This window comes from Salmo trutta, chromosome 35 (genome assembly GCF_901001165.1).
Source record: "Salmo trutta chromosome 35, fSalTru1.1, whole genome shotgun sequence".
In the NCBI taxonomy this organism is placed as follows: Eukaryota; Metazoa; Chordata; class Actinopteri; order Salmoniformes; family Salmonidae; genus Salmo; species Salmo trutta.
In genome coordinates this window covers 11,239,288-11,251,090 of record NC_042991.1, presented here as the reverse complement: position 1 = coordinate 11,251,090, position 11,803 = coordinate 11,239,288, and the positions used below count along the sequence as shown (strand labels likewise).

Below are 11,803 nucleotides of genomic sequence, written 5' to 3'. Positions count from 1 at the left end.
AGGTTGACCAGCACAGCGGACTTAAGCCAGTGTCAAACTAGCCACGCTCACTATTACAAAGCAAGTCATTTTCAAATGAAGATGGTTAGGTTGCATAAACGTTGGAATTGGCAGCATTGTCAGCCAGACTGGCGCTATTATGATTATACCTAGTGATTTGGCTGTGGTAATTAATGCTGCTCATTTCACAATGGACAGAGAGCAATAAAGATTGGCTTATGCTGAGCACAGCGGACTGCCCATTACACGTCAAGTTGATTTAGCTAGACATGCTGTCAACTAGGCTTGGGCGATATACTGTATACCAGGGTATTTAGACATACTGACAGTACGATTGTCAATACCGTAAAAAAAAAAAAAAGATATAATTGGGGTTGGGGGCCCCACCGCCCCGCGGGGATCTGTGCTACGTATCTGGATCAAGATCCCCATGTTGCCTAAATTGTTGAGCCCCAACAATTTTTATTTTTAAATAGCATCTTTTGTGTGCACTTCTGGTAATATTGTATACTCCCTACAGAAACAGTACGAAAATCAAGATACTGCTCAACCCGAGCACATTATATATATTATATACATCTCTGACAGACAATATAAAAATGAATTATGATAGGCCCTAACATCCCATCCAGCATATTTCGCTTCAATCAATGGCTATAAGTGTAGTTATATTTTTATGCATACTTCATGGGACTTCAATCGTTACAAATGAAGGCAAGTGACATGTTTACTACAAAATTAAACATTTAATTTGCTGTACATGCATTGGCACTATGACAAGAGTTGTATTCATATTTCCCTCCCGCATGATATGAAAAGATAGGCTGAGCGTTATGACTTACTACAAACCCCCCCCCCCCCCCCCCCAAAAAAAAATATATACACAAAATAACAATCCATACTTGACAAATAAAACAAGAGGACAAAAGCAATACTACTTTTCAATTCATGGCACTGTAACATTTGGCCTAATCGTATTATGACAGACCTTCTCCGTGAGCTGCAACAAAAATAAAAACACAACACTGCAAATACTCCCGACATTACAGCTTGTAACATCTCTACACAATTCATAACATGTTGAGAATCTTCTCAATGCAATACTGTTGGCAGTTGATACTTTTATACAGATGTGATGCTGCTGTGAATGTAAAGCACCACATGACCACATAGAGGTTGAACCAGCAGTGCGTTACTATACACACACACGGTTTCCCCTCTATCCAATAATGTGCAAAAGAGTGGATGGGATTGCATGGACGGGATTGTACGACAACCAGACACTTTGACCCTTCTCAATGTCATCAGATCCCTCTGGCGTGGGTAGGGAGGAGTGCGCAAGTGCGCACTACAGGAGAAAAGGGTAGAGCATAGTTCGAACATAGAGACGCAGGGAGTTCTTCACAGGGGAGGGAAGATGACACAGAGAAACGCAGGGGGAATCTCAATTGCGTACACCTCGTGTCGCCTCTCCCCGACGACTCCTCAACACCCGTTGGAGGATAAGGTCAGAGGGGAGGGACCTCTGGCTTTCTCCCCCAATCGGTTTTGAGGGGGAGGTGAGGCGAAAGGATGCAAGGAATACGCAATTGAGATTCTCCAAAAGTACACTACAAGAGGCAGATGGCTACTGAGTTCACAGTGAAGTTAAGACATGACACAGAATTAGGGCCAGGAGTTTTTCCTGACAATGTGTCCAACAGAGTTCTCAAGCCCTAGTCTCTAACCAGGCCTCAGAGATCTTCTGGCGCTCATCATAATCAACAAGGGTTCTGTACAGAGGGCAAACATACGACTGGCTGTGCCAGCCTGCCGGCGTAAAATATGCGATCTCAATGTTTAGGAAATTCGAATAGTTCATTCTTAGCCTGGAAGGTACACTGCAGGTTTCCATTTATTCACCCGCTCCCAAAAAAATGACCTGCTTTGACTTGATCCTAGTACTGTTCTCACAGGCCGTAGGAATTAAGGCTTCACTGCACTGAGTTGGTTCAGGACTGTAGGCATCTTGTTCAAAAAGGCACACTACAACACCACCACTACTCTCAACAGCAACTCATCCCTTCTTAGCAGCACTTGGTTCTTTCTCTTCCAGGAGGAACGACACTTGGACGCCTTGCAGATATTAGTAACATACATACATATTTAGAGAAAGCAGTAGTTAGTCACCAACCTTGCACAACCCCTACCCACCCTGACCTACAGCTCTCCAGCAGCTGGTGAAGACCGTTGACATAATGTTGTTTCCCCCTACGGCAATGAAAGTAAGGGACGGGATCTTGTGGCACTGAAGTTCACTATTTGTTATCCAGGGAGAGAAAGTACGGCAAGCCGTGAGGGACATTAGGAGTGTTTGATGGTGTATTTGCCTTTCTGCAGCTGAGAGATGTACAACTTGGACTTGCTGCCGTCCTGCCGCTTGAACCACACCTCGTCGTGGTTAATGGTGGTTATCATGGCGCTGTGGAGGAGAGGTGGAAGAGGATTGGATTAGAAAACATAGGAACGTACATTATGTACACACACGGCTCACCACACAGCGACAGTTGAATCTAGTCTATGAACGACAGCAGCATACGCGCGCAATTGCGTCACATGCAAATATACACGCACGCACTTTACTCAAGGACTCCAACGTAAGCGCACACACGCCATTTAAAAACATACATTTCATATACAGACTCACACCTGGTGGGGTATTGGTCCTTCCTGTTGATGCATATGGCCTGTCCTCTGCAATACCACTGGCTGTCATAGAACAGTCTGCCCTCCTCAGACCTCGCCACATGGTGGTGTCTGTCAGCCTTGGTAGGGACTACACACACACACACACACACACACACACACACACACACACACACACACACACACACACACAGCAAAACATCTGTCATAAGGGCAGGTTCAACAGTTTCAACTATTACTACATATCAACAGTTGCACTGCAGTTACACTGTACCAGTCTACATTGAGTGTAGAAAACATTAGGAAACCTGCTATTCCATGACAGACTGACCAGGTGAATCCAGGTGAAAGCTATGATCCCTTATTGGTGTCACTTGTTAAATCCACTTCAAAATCAGTGTAGATGAAGGGGAGGAGGCGGGTTAAAGAAGATTTAAGCCGTGAAACAATTGAGACATGGATTGTATACGTGTGCCATTCAGTATGGTACTAGGTGGCAGTTTGGGTTTGGGTGTTTCACGCTCAACAGTTTCCTGTGTGTATCAAGAATGATCTCCCCCATCCCCCCCCAAAGGAAATCCACCCCACTTGACTAAAATGTGAGAAGCATTGAAGTCAACATGGGCCAGCATCCCCGTTGAACGCTTTTGGCATCTTGTCGAATACATGCCACGACGAATTGAGGATGTTCTGAGAGGCAAAAGGAAATGTTTCCTAATATTTTGTACACTCTGGGTATATATAATTGAATCTATATATTTAGATATTAGAGACACTTAATATCATCTGGGATTAGACACTAATAGATCATTTATAAACCATGCGTAGGCACAAAATATACCCCAAAATGTGCGTGCACTAGTTCACGCAAAAGTTGGCATTTATATAAAATGTACTTGACGTGAGAATGTGCTCACATCCTCGCAACTTTCAGACCATGCGTACGCACATCTGCTAGTGGTTGAAGTATTGTACTGCAAGCCGGCAAGTATATTTTGTGCAAATGGGTGATATGAAAAGCTTAATCACGAACAAGTAAAAACAAGCATGCAACCATGCTAGTGATGAGAGCGAAAATCAATGTTTTATTTTTAGAAAGTAAAATAATTAGACATAGGAATCTTTTTCATATTTATTTTCCTAACCATTGCAGAATATATTCACCACCTTCTCTAGCCATGATGGGTTCATTTTCCCGAAGGAGACATACAGGAAATGAACATGCGCATCTCTCATTTAATGGGCCCTAGTTGCCTAGTAAGTAGATAGGCCGTTTACTTCAAGTGTTGCTATATCATAGGCAATGTGGTTTATAATACCGGTATAGAGTTGCATTTAACAGCTGGTCTTTTACATTGAAGTAGGACTATGCATCAAGTTACGTTTTTATTGTCACATGAATAAGTACAGTGAAATACTTTTCTTGCTTCCTCTTTCCCAACAACGCAGTAATAAATATCAGTAGCACTATAAAAAATGTTTAAAAAAAAGTCAGGTAGAACAAAAAACACACAAGAAATGGAACTGTAACTTTCTTTTTTTGTCTGCCCTACAATGTTTCAGAATTCGCATGCAGTCCATCATATTTAGGTTGGGGGGAAAAGTCAATGCAAAACACTGTTGAATTCAAACGTTCTGCTGACAGGTCAACAAATTCGCATTGTTTTCTCTTTCAGTAACTGACACAGTCCTTTTCCAGACACAGCATAAATTACTGCTGAAGATTAATACATTCAGCCAACACAGTAAATAGGCCGGTGGCTTATGCAAAATATTTGACAGTATGGGTAGGCTTAGGACTGTTACGGTGACCGTATTACCGCCACACCGGCGGTCACGAGTCAAGACGGCAGTCAAATTCCACGTGACTGTTTAGTCACCAAAATGAGGCTCCTCCAAGCTCTGATGCTGCCGATGGTCATTAGTGGCCTACCAAACTTGATAACTGCCTGGTACTCAACACTACTGTCCCTCTAGTCACTCTGACATCAATGCAAATGTAATCGAAAATCTAATCAAACACTTTATGAGTGCCCATGAGCTCATGATGCGCAATTTCTAAAGGAAAGGGGGATACCTAGCCAACGGAATGTACTCAACTTAAATGTGTCTTCCGAATTTAACCCAACCCCTCTGAATCAGGCTATGCAATTGCATGAGAAAACAAAAGTGATGGCCTTTATTAAAAAGAGGAGGATCCCATCAGCTTTCTATAGGCTAGGCCTACTATAATTATTTATGAACTTAACTAATATTAAGCACATTACTTTGCTTTATAACAGGAGTATAGCCTACCTGGCAGGCATGAAAATAAACCATGGGAAAAGCATCATCCATTCGCTATTTGAGTGCATTATACCCCATAATGACAAAGCAAAAACAGGTTTTTAAATGTTTTTTTTAGAACTGAAATATCACATCTACATAAGTATTCAGACCCTTTACTCGGTACTTTGTTGAAGCACCTTTGGCAGTGATTAAAGCCTCGAGTCTTCTTGGGTATGAAGCTACAAGCTTGGCACACCTGTATTTGGGGAGTTTCTCCCAATATGTTCTGCAGATCCTCTCAAGCGGTGTCTGGTTGGATGAGGAGCGTCGCCACACAACTATTTTCAGGCCTCTCCAGAGATGTTCGATCGGGTTCAAGTCCAGGTTCTGGTCGGGCCACTCAGGGACATTCAGAGACTTGTCCCCGAAGCCACCCCTGCATGGTCCTGCCTATGTCCTTAGAGTCGTTGTCCTGTTGGAAGGTGAACCTTCGCCCCAGTCAGAGGTCCTGAGCGCTCTGGAGCAGGTTTTCATCAAGGATATCTCAGTACGTTGCCCCTTCCATCTTTCCCTCAATCCTGACTAGTCTCCCAGTCCCTGCAGCTGAAAAACATCCCCACAGCATGATGGTGCCACCACCATGCTTCACCATAGGGATGGTGCCAGGTTTCCTCAAGATGTGACACTTGGCATTCAGGCCAATAAGTTCCATCTTGGTTTCGTCAGACCAGAGAATCTTGTTTCTCATGGTCTGAGAGTCCTTTAAGTGTCTTTTGGCAAACTCCAAGAGGGCTCCCATGTGCCTTTTACTGATTGTGGAGGGCTGCAGAGATGGTTGACCTTCTGAATGGTTCTCCCATCTCCACCGAGGAGCTCTGGAGCTCTGTCAGAGGGACCATCGGGTTCTTGGTCACCTCCCTGACCAAGGCCCTTCTCCCCCGACTGCTCAGTTTGGCCGGGCGGCCAGCTTTAGGAAGAGTCTTGGTACCCTTCGCCAGATCTGTGCCTCGGCGCTCTACGGACAATTCCTTCGACCTCATAATGACAAAGCGAAAAAAGGTTTAGATATTTTAGCAAATGTATTATTATTAAAACAGAAATTATTATTATTTACATAAGTAGTCAGGAATGTCTGTAGAGCTCCAAGACAGGATTGTGTCGGGGAACAGATCTGGGGAAGGGTACCGAAACATCTCTGCAGCATTGAAGGTCCCCAAGAACACAGTCGCTTCCATCATTCTTAAATGGAAGAAGTTTGGAAAAACCCTAGACTCTCCCTAGAGCTGGCCACCCGGCTAAAATGAGCAATCGGGGGAGAAGGGCATTGGTCAGGGAGGTGACCAAGAATCCAATTGTCACTCTGACACAGCTCCAGAGTTCATCTGTGGAGATGGGAGAACCTTCCAGAAGGACAACCATCTCTGCAGCACTCCACCAAATCAGGCCTTTATGGTAGCGTGGCCAGACGGAAGCCACTAATCAGTAAAAGGCACGAGAGCCCGCTTGGAGTTTGCCCAAAGGCACCTAAAGGACTCTCAGATCATGAGAAACAAGACTCTCTGGTCTGATGATTAAACTATTTTGCCTGAATGCCAAGCGTCACATCTGGAGGAAACCTGGCACCATCCCTACAGTAAAGCATGGTGGTGGCAGCATCATGCTGTGGGATGTTTTTCCAGAGGCAGGGACTGGAAGACTAGTCAGGATTGGGGGAAAGACGAAAAGAGCAAAGTACAGAGAGATCCTTGATGAAAATCTGCTCCAGAGTGCTCAGGACCTCACACTGGGGTGAAGGCTCACCTTCCAACAGGACAACGACCCTAAGAACACAGCCAAGACAACACAGGAGTGGCTTTGGGACAAGTCCCTGAATGTCCTTGAGTGGCCCAGCCAGAGCCCGGACTTGAATCCGATCTAACATCTCTGGAGAGACCGGAAAATAGCTGTGCAGCGACACTCCCCATCCAACCTGACAGAGCTTGAAAGGATCTGCAGAAAATATTGGGAGAAACTCCCCAAATACAGGTGTGCCCTAGCTTGTAGCATCATACTCAAGACTCAAGGCTGTAATCGCTGCCAAAGGTGCTTCAACAAAGTACTGAGTAAATGGTCTGAATACTTATGTAAATGTGATAGTTTTTTTTATTTTTAATACATTGCAAACATTTCTAAAAACCTGTTTTTTCTTTGTCCTTATGGGGTATTGTGTGTAGATTGATGAGGGGGAAAAAACATTTAATCAATTTCAGAATAAGGCTGTAACATAACAAAATGTGGGAAAATGATTGGGGTCGGAATACTTTCCAAATGCACTGTATAAACCCAATAATCTATTGATAAACAAAATGTTGAACAACAATTCGTATTTTGCATGATGTGGCGTACCAATACAAGGTGAATGGAGGCGTTTACCAGACAGAGTTTTAATTCTCGCTCGCGCAGTTTTACGACAGGACCGATTTATAAACGGGAAACATGCGTATGCATGGTGTGCGCCAAGTTTATAAATCTCAATATTTTTCATTGTGGGCAGATTTTTCAGATATGGCGCACGTAGAAATATAAGGGGAAAATTACGCAACGGTTATAAATGAGGCCCCTGGGCTTTACAGTGACTCAATGATATGAGAGATTCTTACCGTCAACCTTGACCCTGTGCGGCCCCAACGACGCCATCGCCTGTGGTGCATACAGAACAAGATCAAAAGGTTAAATTCCAACCCTAAACAAAATCACAACAAAGGCTTACGTTTGGTTAACTCAAATACCTTTCGAATTGCTGTCCAGTCTTCAAGTATATCCAGGTCTTGCAGCATATAAACAATATACGGACGTGAGAAGGGGTTAAGAAAAACGAAAACATCTGGCACAGTATTGAAATGAGCCATTTTTATTACCACTGACAGTATCTCTTTGTATCAGAGGATGGATAGAGGAAGACCGGTAGAAAGAAAGGATATCGGAGACGACAACAGGCTTCTTCTTCTTGGCAGGGCAGAAGGGATCCTTCTTCTTGTTCTTCCGTGAATGTAAACCATCATTCCAAAGTTCTGGAATGCAGAGAGACAGATTTAAAAATAATAATACAAAAAAAGAGGGCAAAGCAAACCCTGGAGAGCTACAGGCAGTGCAGGCTTTTGTTCCAGCCCAGCTTTTAAAAACACCTGATTCGACTGTTCAACTTTTCCTCCGTTACTTATGCCAGGTTTGTTATATTAGTGCAGTGCCGGAACAAAACATTCCAGATCACTAGAGGTCATGTGTGCAGAGTACCTGAGGTGATGTCGATGCTGTGTCGGTCCTCCTCCAGGCGTCTGATCTTCTCCTCTAGCTCACTCTGCACCGTGTCAAACAGCAACAGCTTCTCACTCTGGGAGGAGAAACACAGTAAACAGATGCCTACTGTAGTACCAAAGCCACGGAGAGAGACCCTGGTCCAATACATACGAAATGCACCTTTGCTGATTGCAGAACTGCAAAGCATTCTACTTAGACAAAGGTAATATCCCAGTAGTTTTCCATTAATCCTTCATTCCTCCCTTCCTTCCTTGAGGTAGCCATATTGTTGATCTGTATGTGACTGTACAAGTGAAGGCAAGGATTCAATCCAACAGCTTTCACCTGCCCAATCAATCAAATGTATATATAAAGCCCTTTTTATATCAGCAGATGTCACAAAGTGCTTATACAGAAACCCAGCCTAAAACAGCAAACAATGCAGGTGTAGAAGCACGGTGGCTAGGACAAACTCCCTAGAAAAGGCAGAAACCTAGGAAGAAACCTAGAGAGAAACCAGGCTCTGAGGGGTGGCCAGTCCTCTTCTGGCTATGCCGGGTGGAGATTGTAAGAGTACGTGGCCATTAAGGCCAGATTGTTCAAGATGTTCAAATGTTCATAGATGACCAGCAGTGTGAAATAATAATCACAGTGGTTGTACAGGTCACCAAACGTGTCAGCACCTCAGGAGTAAATATCTGTTGGCTTTTCATAGCCGAGCATTCAGAGGTCGAGACAGCATGTGCGGTAGAGAGAGAGAGAGCGCGCGAGTCAAAAACAGCAGGTCCGGGACAAGGTAGCACGTCTGGTGAAACAGGTCAGGGTTCCATAGCCGCAGACAGAACAGCTGAAACTGGAGCAGCAGCACGACCAGGTGGACTGGGGACAGCCAGGAGTCATCATGCTAGGTAGTCCTAAGGCATGGTCCTAGGGCGCAGGTCCTCCAGGAAGGAGAGAGAATTAGAGGGAGCATATGTAAGTTCACACACGAAAACATAAAACAGGAGAATACACCAGATATAACAGACCCCCGGCACATAGACTATTGCAGCAGAGATACTGGAGGCTGAGACGGGGGAGATCCCGACGATAGCCCTGGGGCCAACGAGGCAGGCAAAAACCCCACCCACTTTGCCAAAGCACAGCCCCCACACCACTAGAGGGATATCAACAGACAACCAATTTACTATCCTGAGACAAGGTCGAGTATAGCCCACAAAGATCTCCTCCACCGCATAGGCCCGAGGGGATGCAAGACCAGACAGAAAGATCCCGTCAGTGGCTCAACTGACTCAAGTCGAGTACAGCGCAAAAAAGCCTGACACGACATGACGCACCCCTCCCCAGGGACGGAGTGGAAAAACACTAGTAAGCCAGTAACTTAGCCCCCGTAATAGGGCCAGAGGCAGATAAACCCAGTGGAGAGAGGGGAGCTGGCCAGCCAGACAGCAAGAGCAGTTCATCATTGCAGTGACTTACCGTTCACCTTCGCACCCCTGGGCCAGACTACACTCAATCATAGGACCTACTGAAGAGATGAGTCTTCAGTAAAGTATTAAAGGTTGAGACCGAGTCTGCATCTCTCACATGGATTCCATAACAATTGAGCTCTATAGGAGAAAGCCCTGCCTCCAGCTGTTTGATTAGAAATTCTAGGGACAATAAGGAGGCCTGCGTCTTGTGACCGTAGCGTATGTGTAGGTATGTATGGCAGGACCAAATCGGAAAGATAGGCATGGAGCGAGCCCATGTAATGATTTATAGGTTAGCAGTAAAACCTTCAAATCAACCATAGCCTTTACAGGAAGCCAGTGTAGAGGCTAGCACTGGAGTAATATGATCAAATTTTTGGGTTCTAGTCAAAATTCGAGCAGCTCTATTTAGCACTAAATGAAGATAATTTAGTGATTTATCCGGGTAGCCGGAGTAGAGCAATACAGTAATCTAATCTAGAAGTGACAAAAGCATGGATTAGCTTTTCTGCACTATTTTGTGACAAAAAGTTTCTGATTTTTGCAATGTTATGATGGAGAGAAAAAAATCTGCCCTTGAAATATTCTTGATATGCTCGTCAAAAGAGAGAGATCAGGGTCCAGAGTAACGCGGAAGTCCTTCACAGTTGTATTTGAGACGACTATACAACCATCAAGATTCATTGTCAGATCAAACAGCAGATCTCTTTGTTTCTTGAGACCTAGAACTAGCATCTGTTTAAAAGATACAAAATTGCCAACATCCACTTCCTTATGTCTGAAACACAGGCTTCCAGGGTAGGCAATTGTGGGTCTTCACCATATTTCATAGAAATATCCAGCTGTGTTATCCGCATAGCAGTGAAAGTTGACATTGTGTGTTCGAATGACATCACCAAGAGGTATAATATACAGTGAAAACAACAGTGGTCGTAAACAGAACCTTGAGGAACACCGAAACGTACAATTGATTTGTCAGAGGACAAACCACCCACAGACACGAACTGATATCTTTCCGACAGATAAGATCTAAACCAGGCAAGAACTGGTCAGTGTAGACCAATTAGGCTTTCCAATCTCTCCAAAAGAATGTGGCGATTGACAGTGTCAAAAGCGGCACTAAGGTTTAGGAGCACGAGGAGCACGAGGACAGATTCAGAGCCTTGGTCATTCAGAGCCTACAGTATTTAGACAGGGCCAGAGATAGACAATTAATGCACTTTATGCTTGACTACTGTGTTATTACTCACTGTGCCAACAATTGCCCCTTGGGGATAAATAAAGGTTTATTGTATTGAATTGCCATCAGACCTCCCAGTGTTGGCAGGCAGCCTGGATTTCACAGTCATACTTGTTCTTCACAGACTCCAGACACAGCTCTCTGTAGATCCCTGGAGAAGATACAAGACAAGGAAAACATATTTTTACCCTCAGTCGGCACCCTTCAGAAGGTTTGACATCACTGAGAACAGAGACATATATTACATTGTAACATTGTTATAACAGTACATTGCATATAAGAATAGAGACAACATATATAAACAGATGTGTGTTTCTTATATTTGGAGGTAGCCTACCCAGGGAGCTGGTGGGTAGGTCATCTGAGGAATACACAACTAAAATGTTAGAAAACCACTGATCTTCCTGACATTGACATCTGCCACAACTAAAGTTACAAAGTGGGACGTTAGTATCTAATCTAGTGTAGGCTAAAATTACATTCAAACTTACCAGCTACTTTGGTCCTGATCTGCATATTCTCCTGCAGGTTGGCCAGTGGTTCCAGATACTCTTGGGCACAGCCAGCTATCACTTCCTTCAGCTTTATATCCACCTGACTTAGCCTCTCCTTGTACAACCTAGTGACGACGAGACAGACAGCGGTGAGCAATACAGCGGCATCAGTAGTTGGTTGGCTTATACTCATGCATGTAAACATGGACCAGAAAGAAAACAATGTGGAACGTGTGCTTAAATCTAAAAAGTAGCAAACGTGTCTTTACTGTTCTTTCAAGTCACCGAATTGCTTCTCGAGGGTAGTCATCTCGTCCATGCATTCAATTCGTCTTCTCTCACAGTCCTCATCGTCCATATCTGTTGAC

At 44.2% G+C, this 11,803-nt stretch overlaps 1 protein-coding gene across 4 annotated transcripts in view; it reads right to left on the bottom strand.

Annotated features, from left to right (window-relative positions):
- Nucleotides 1–938: 938 nt before the first annotated feature.
- LOC115174609 (breast cancer metastasis-suppressor 1-like protein-A) overlaps nt 939–11,803 on the bottom strand; it is an 11,661-nt gene continuing 796 nt past the window's right edge. The window contains exons 2-11 of one of the 4 annotated variants that reach the window (XM_029733310.1): nt 11,705–11,795; nt 11,433–11,560; nt 11,279–11,302; nt 11,013–11,092; nt 8,227–8,323; nt 7,914–8,003; nt 7,722–7,786; nt 7,593–7,641; nt 2,689–2,815; nt 939–2,461 (exon numbers count right to left, since the gene is read on the bottom strand). In XM_029733310.1, the coding sequence (XP_029589170.1) occupies nt 2,344–2,461; nt 2,689–2,815; nt 7,593–7,641; nt 7,722–7,786; nt 7,914–8,003; nt 8,227–8,323; nt 11,013–11,092; nt 11,279–11,302; nt 11,433–11,560; nt 11,705–11,795 (869 nt within the window). In that variant the 3' untranslated portion in view covers nt 939–2,343. The remainder of the gene's footprint in view (nt 2,462–2,688; nt 2,816–7,592; nt 7,642–7,721; nt 7,787–7,913; nt 8,004–8,226; nt 8,324–11,012; nt 11,093–11,278; nt 11,303–11,432; nt 11,561–11,704; nt 11,796–11,803) is intronic. The other 3 variants (XM_029733311.1, XM_029733312.1, XM_029733313.1) reach the window with 3 other exon arrangements.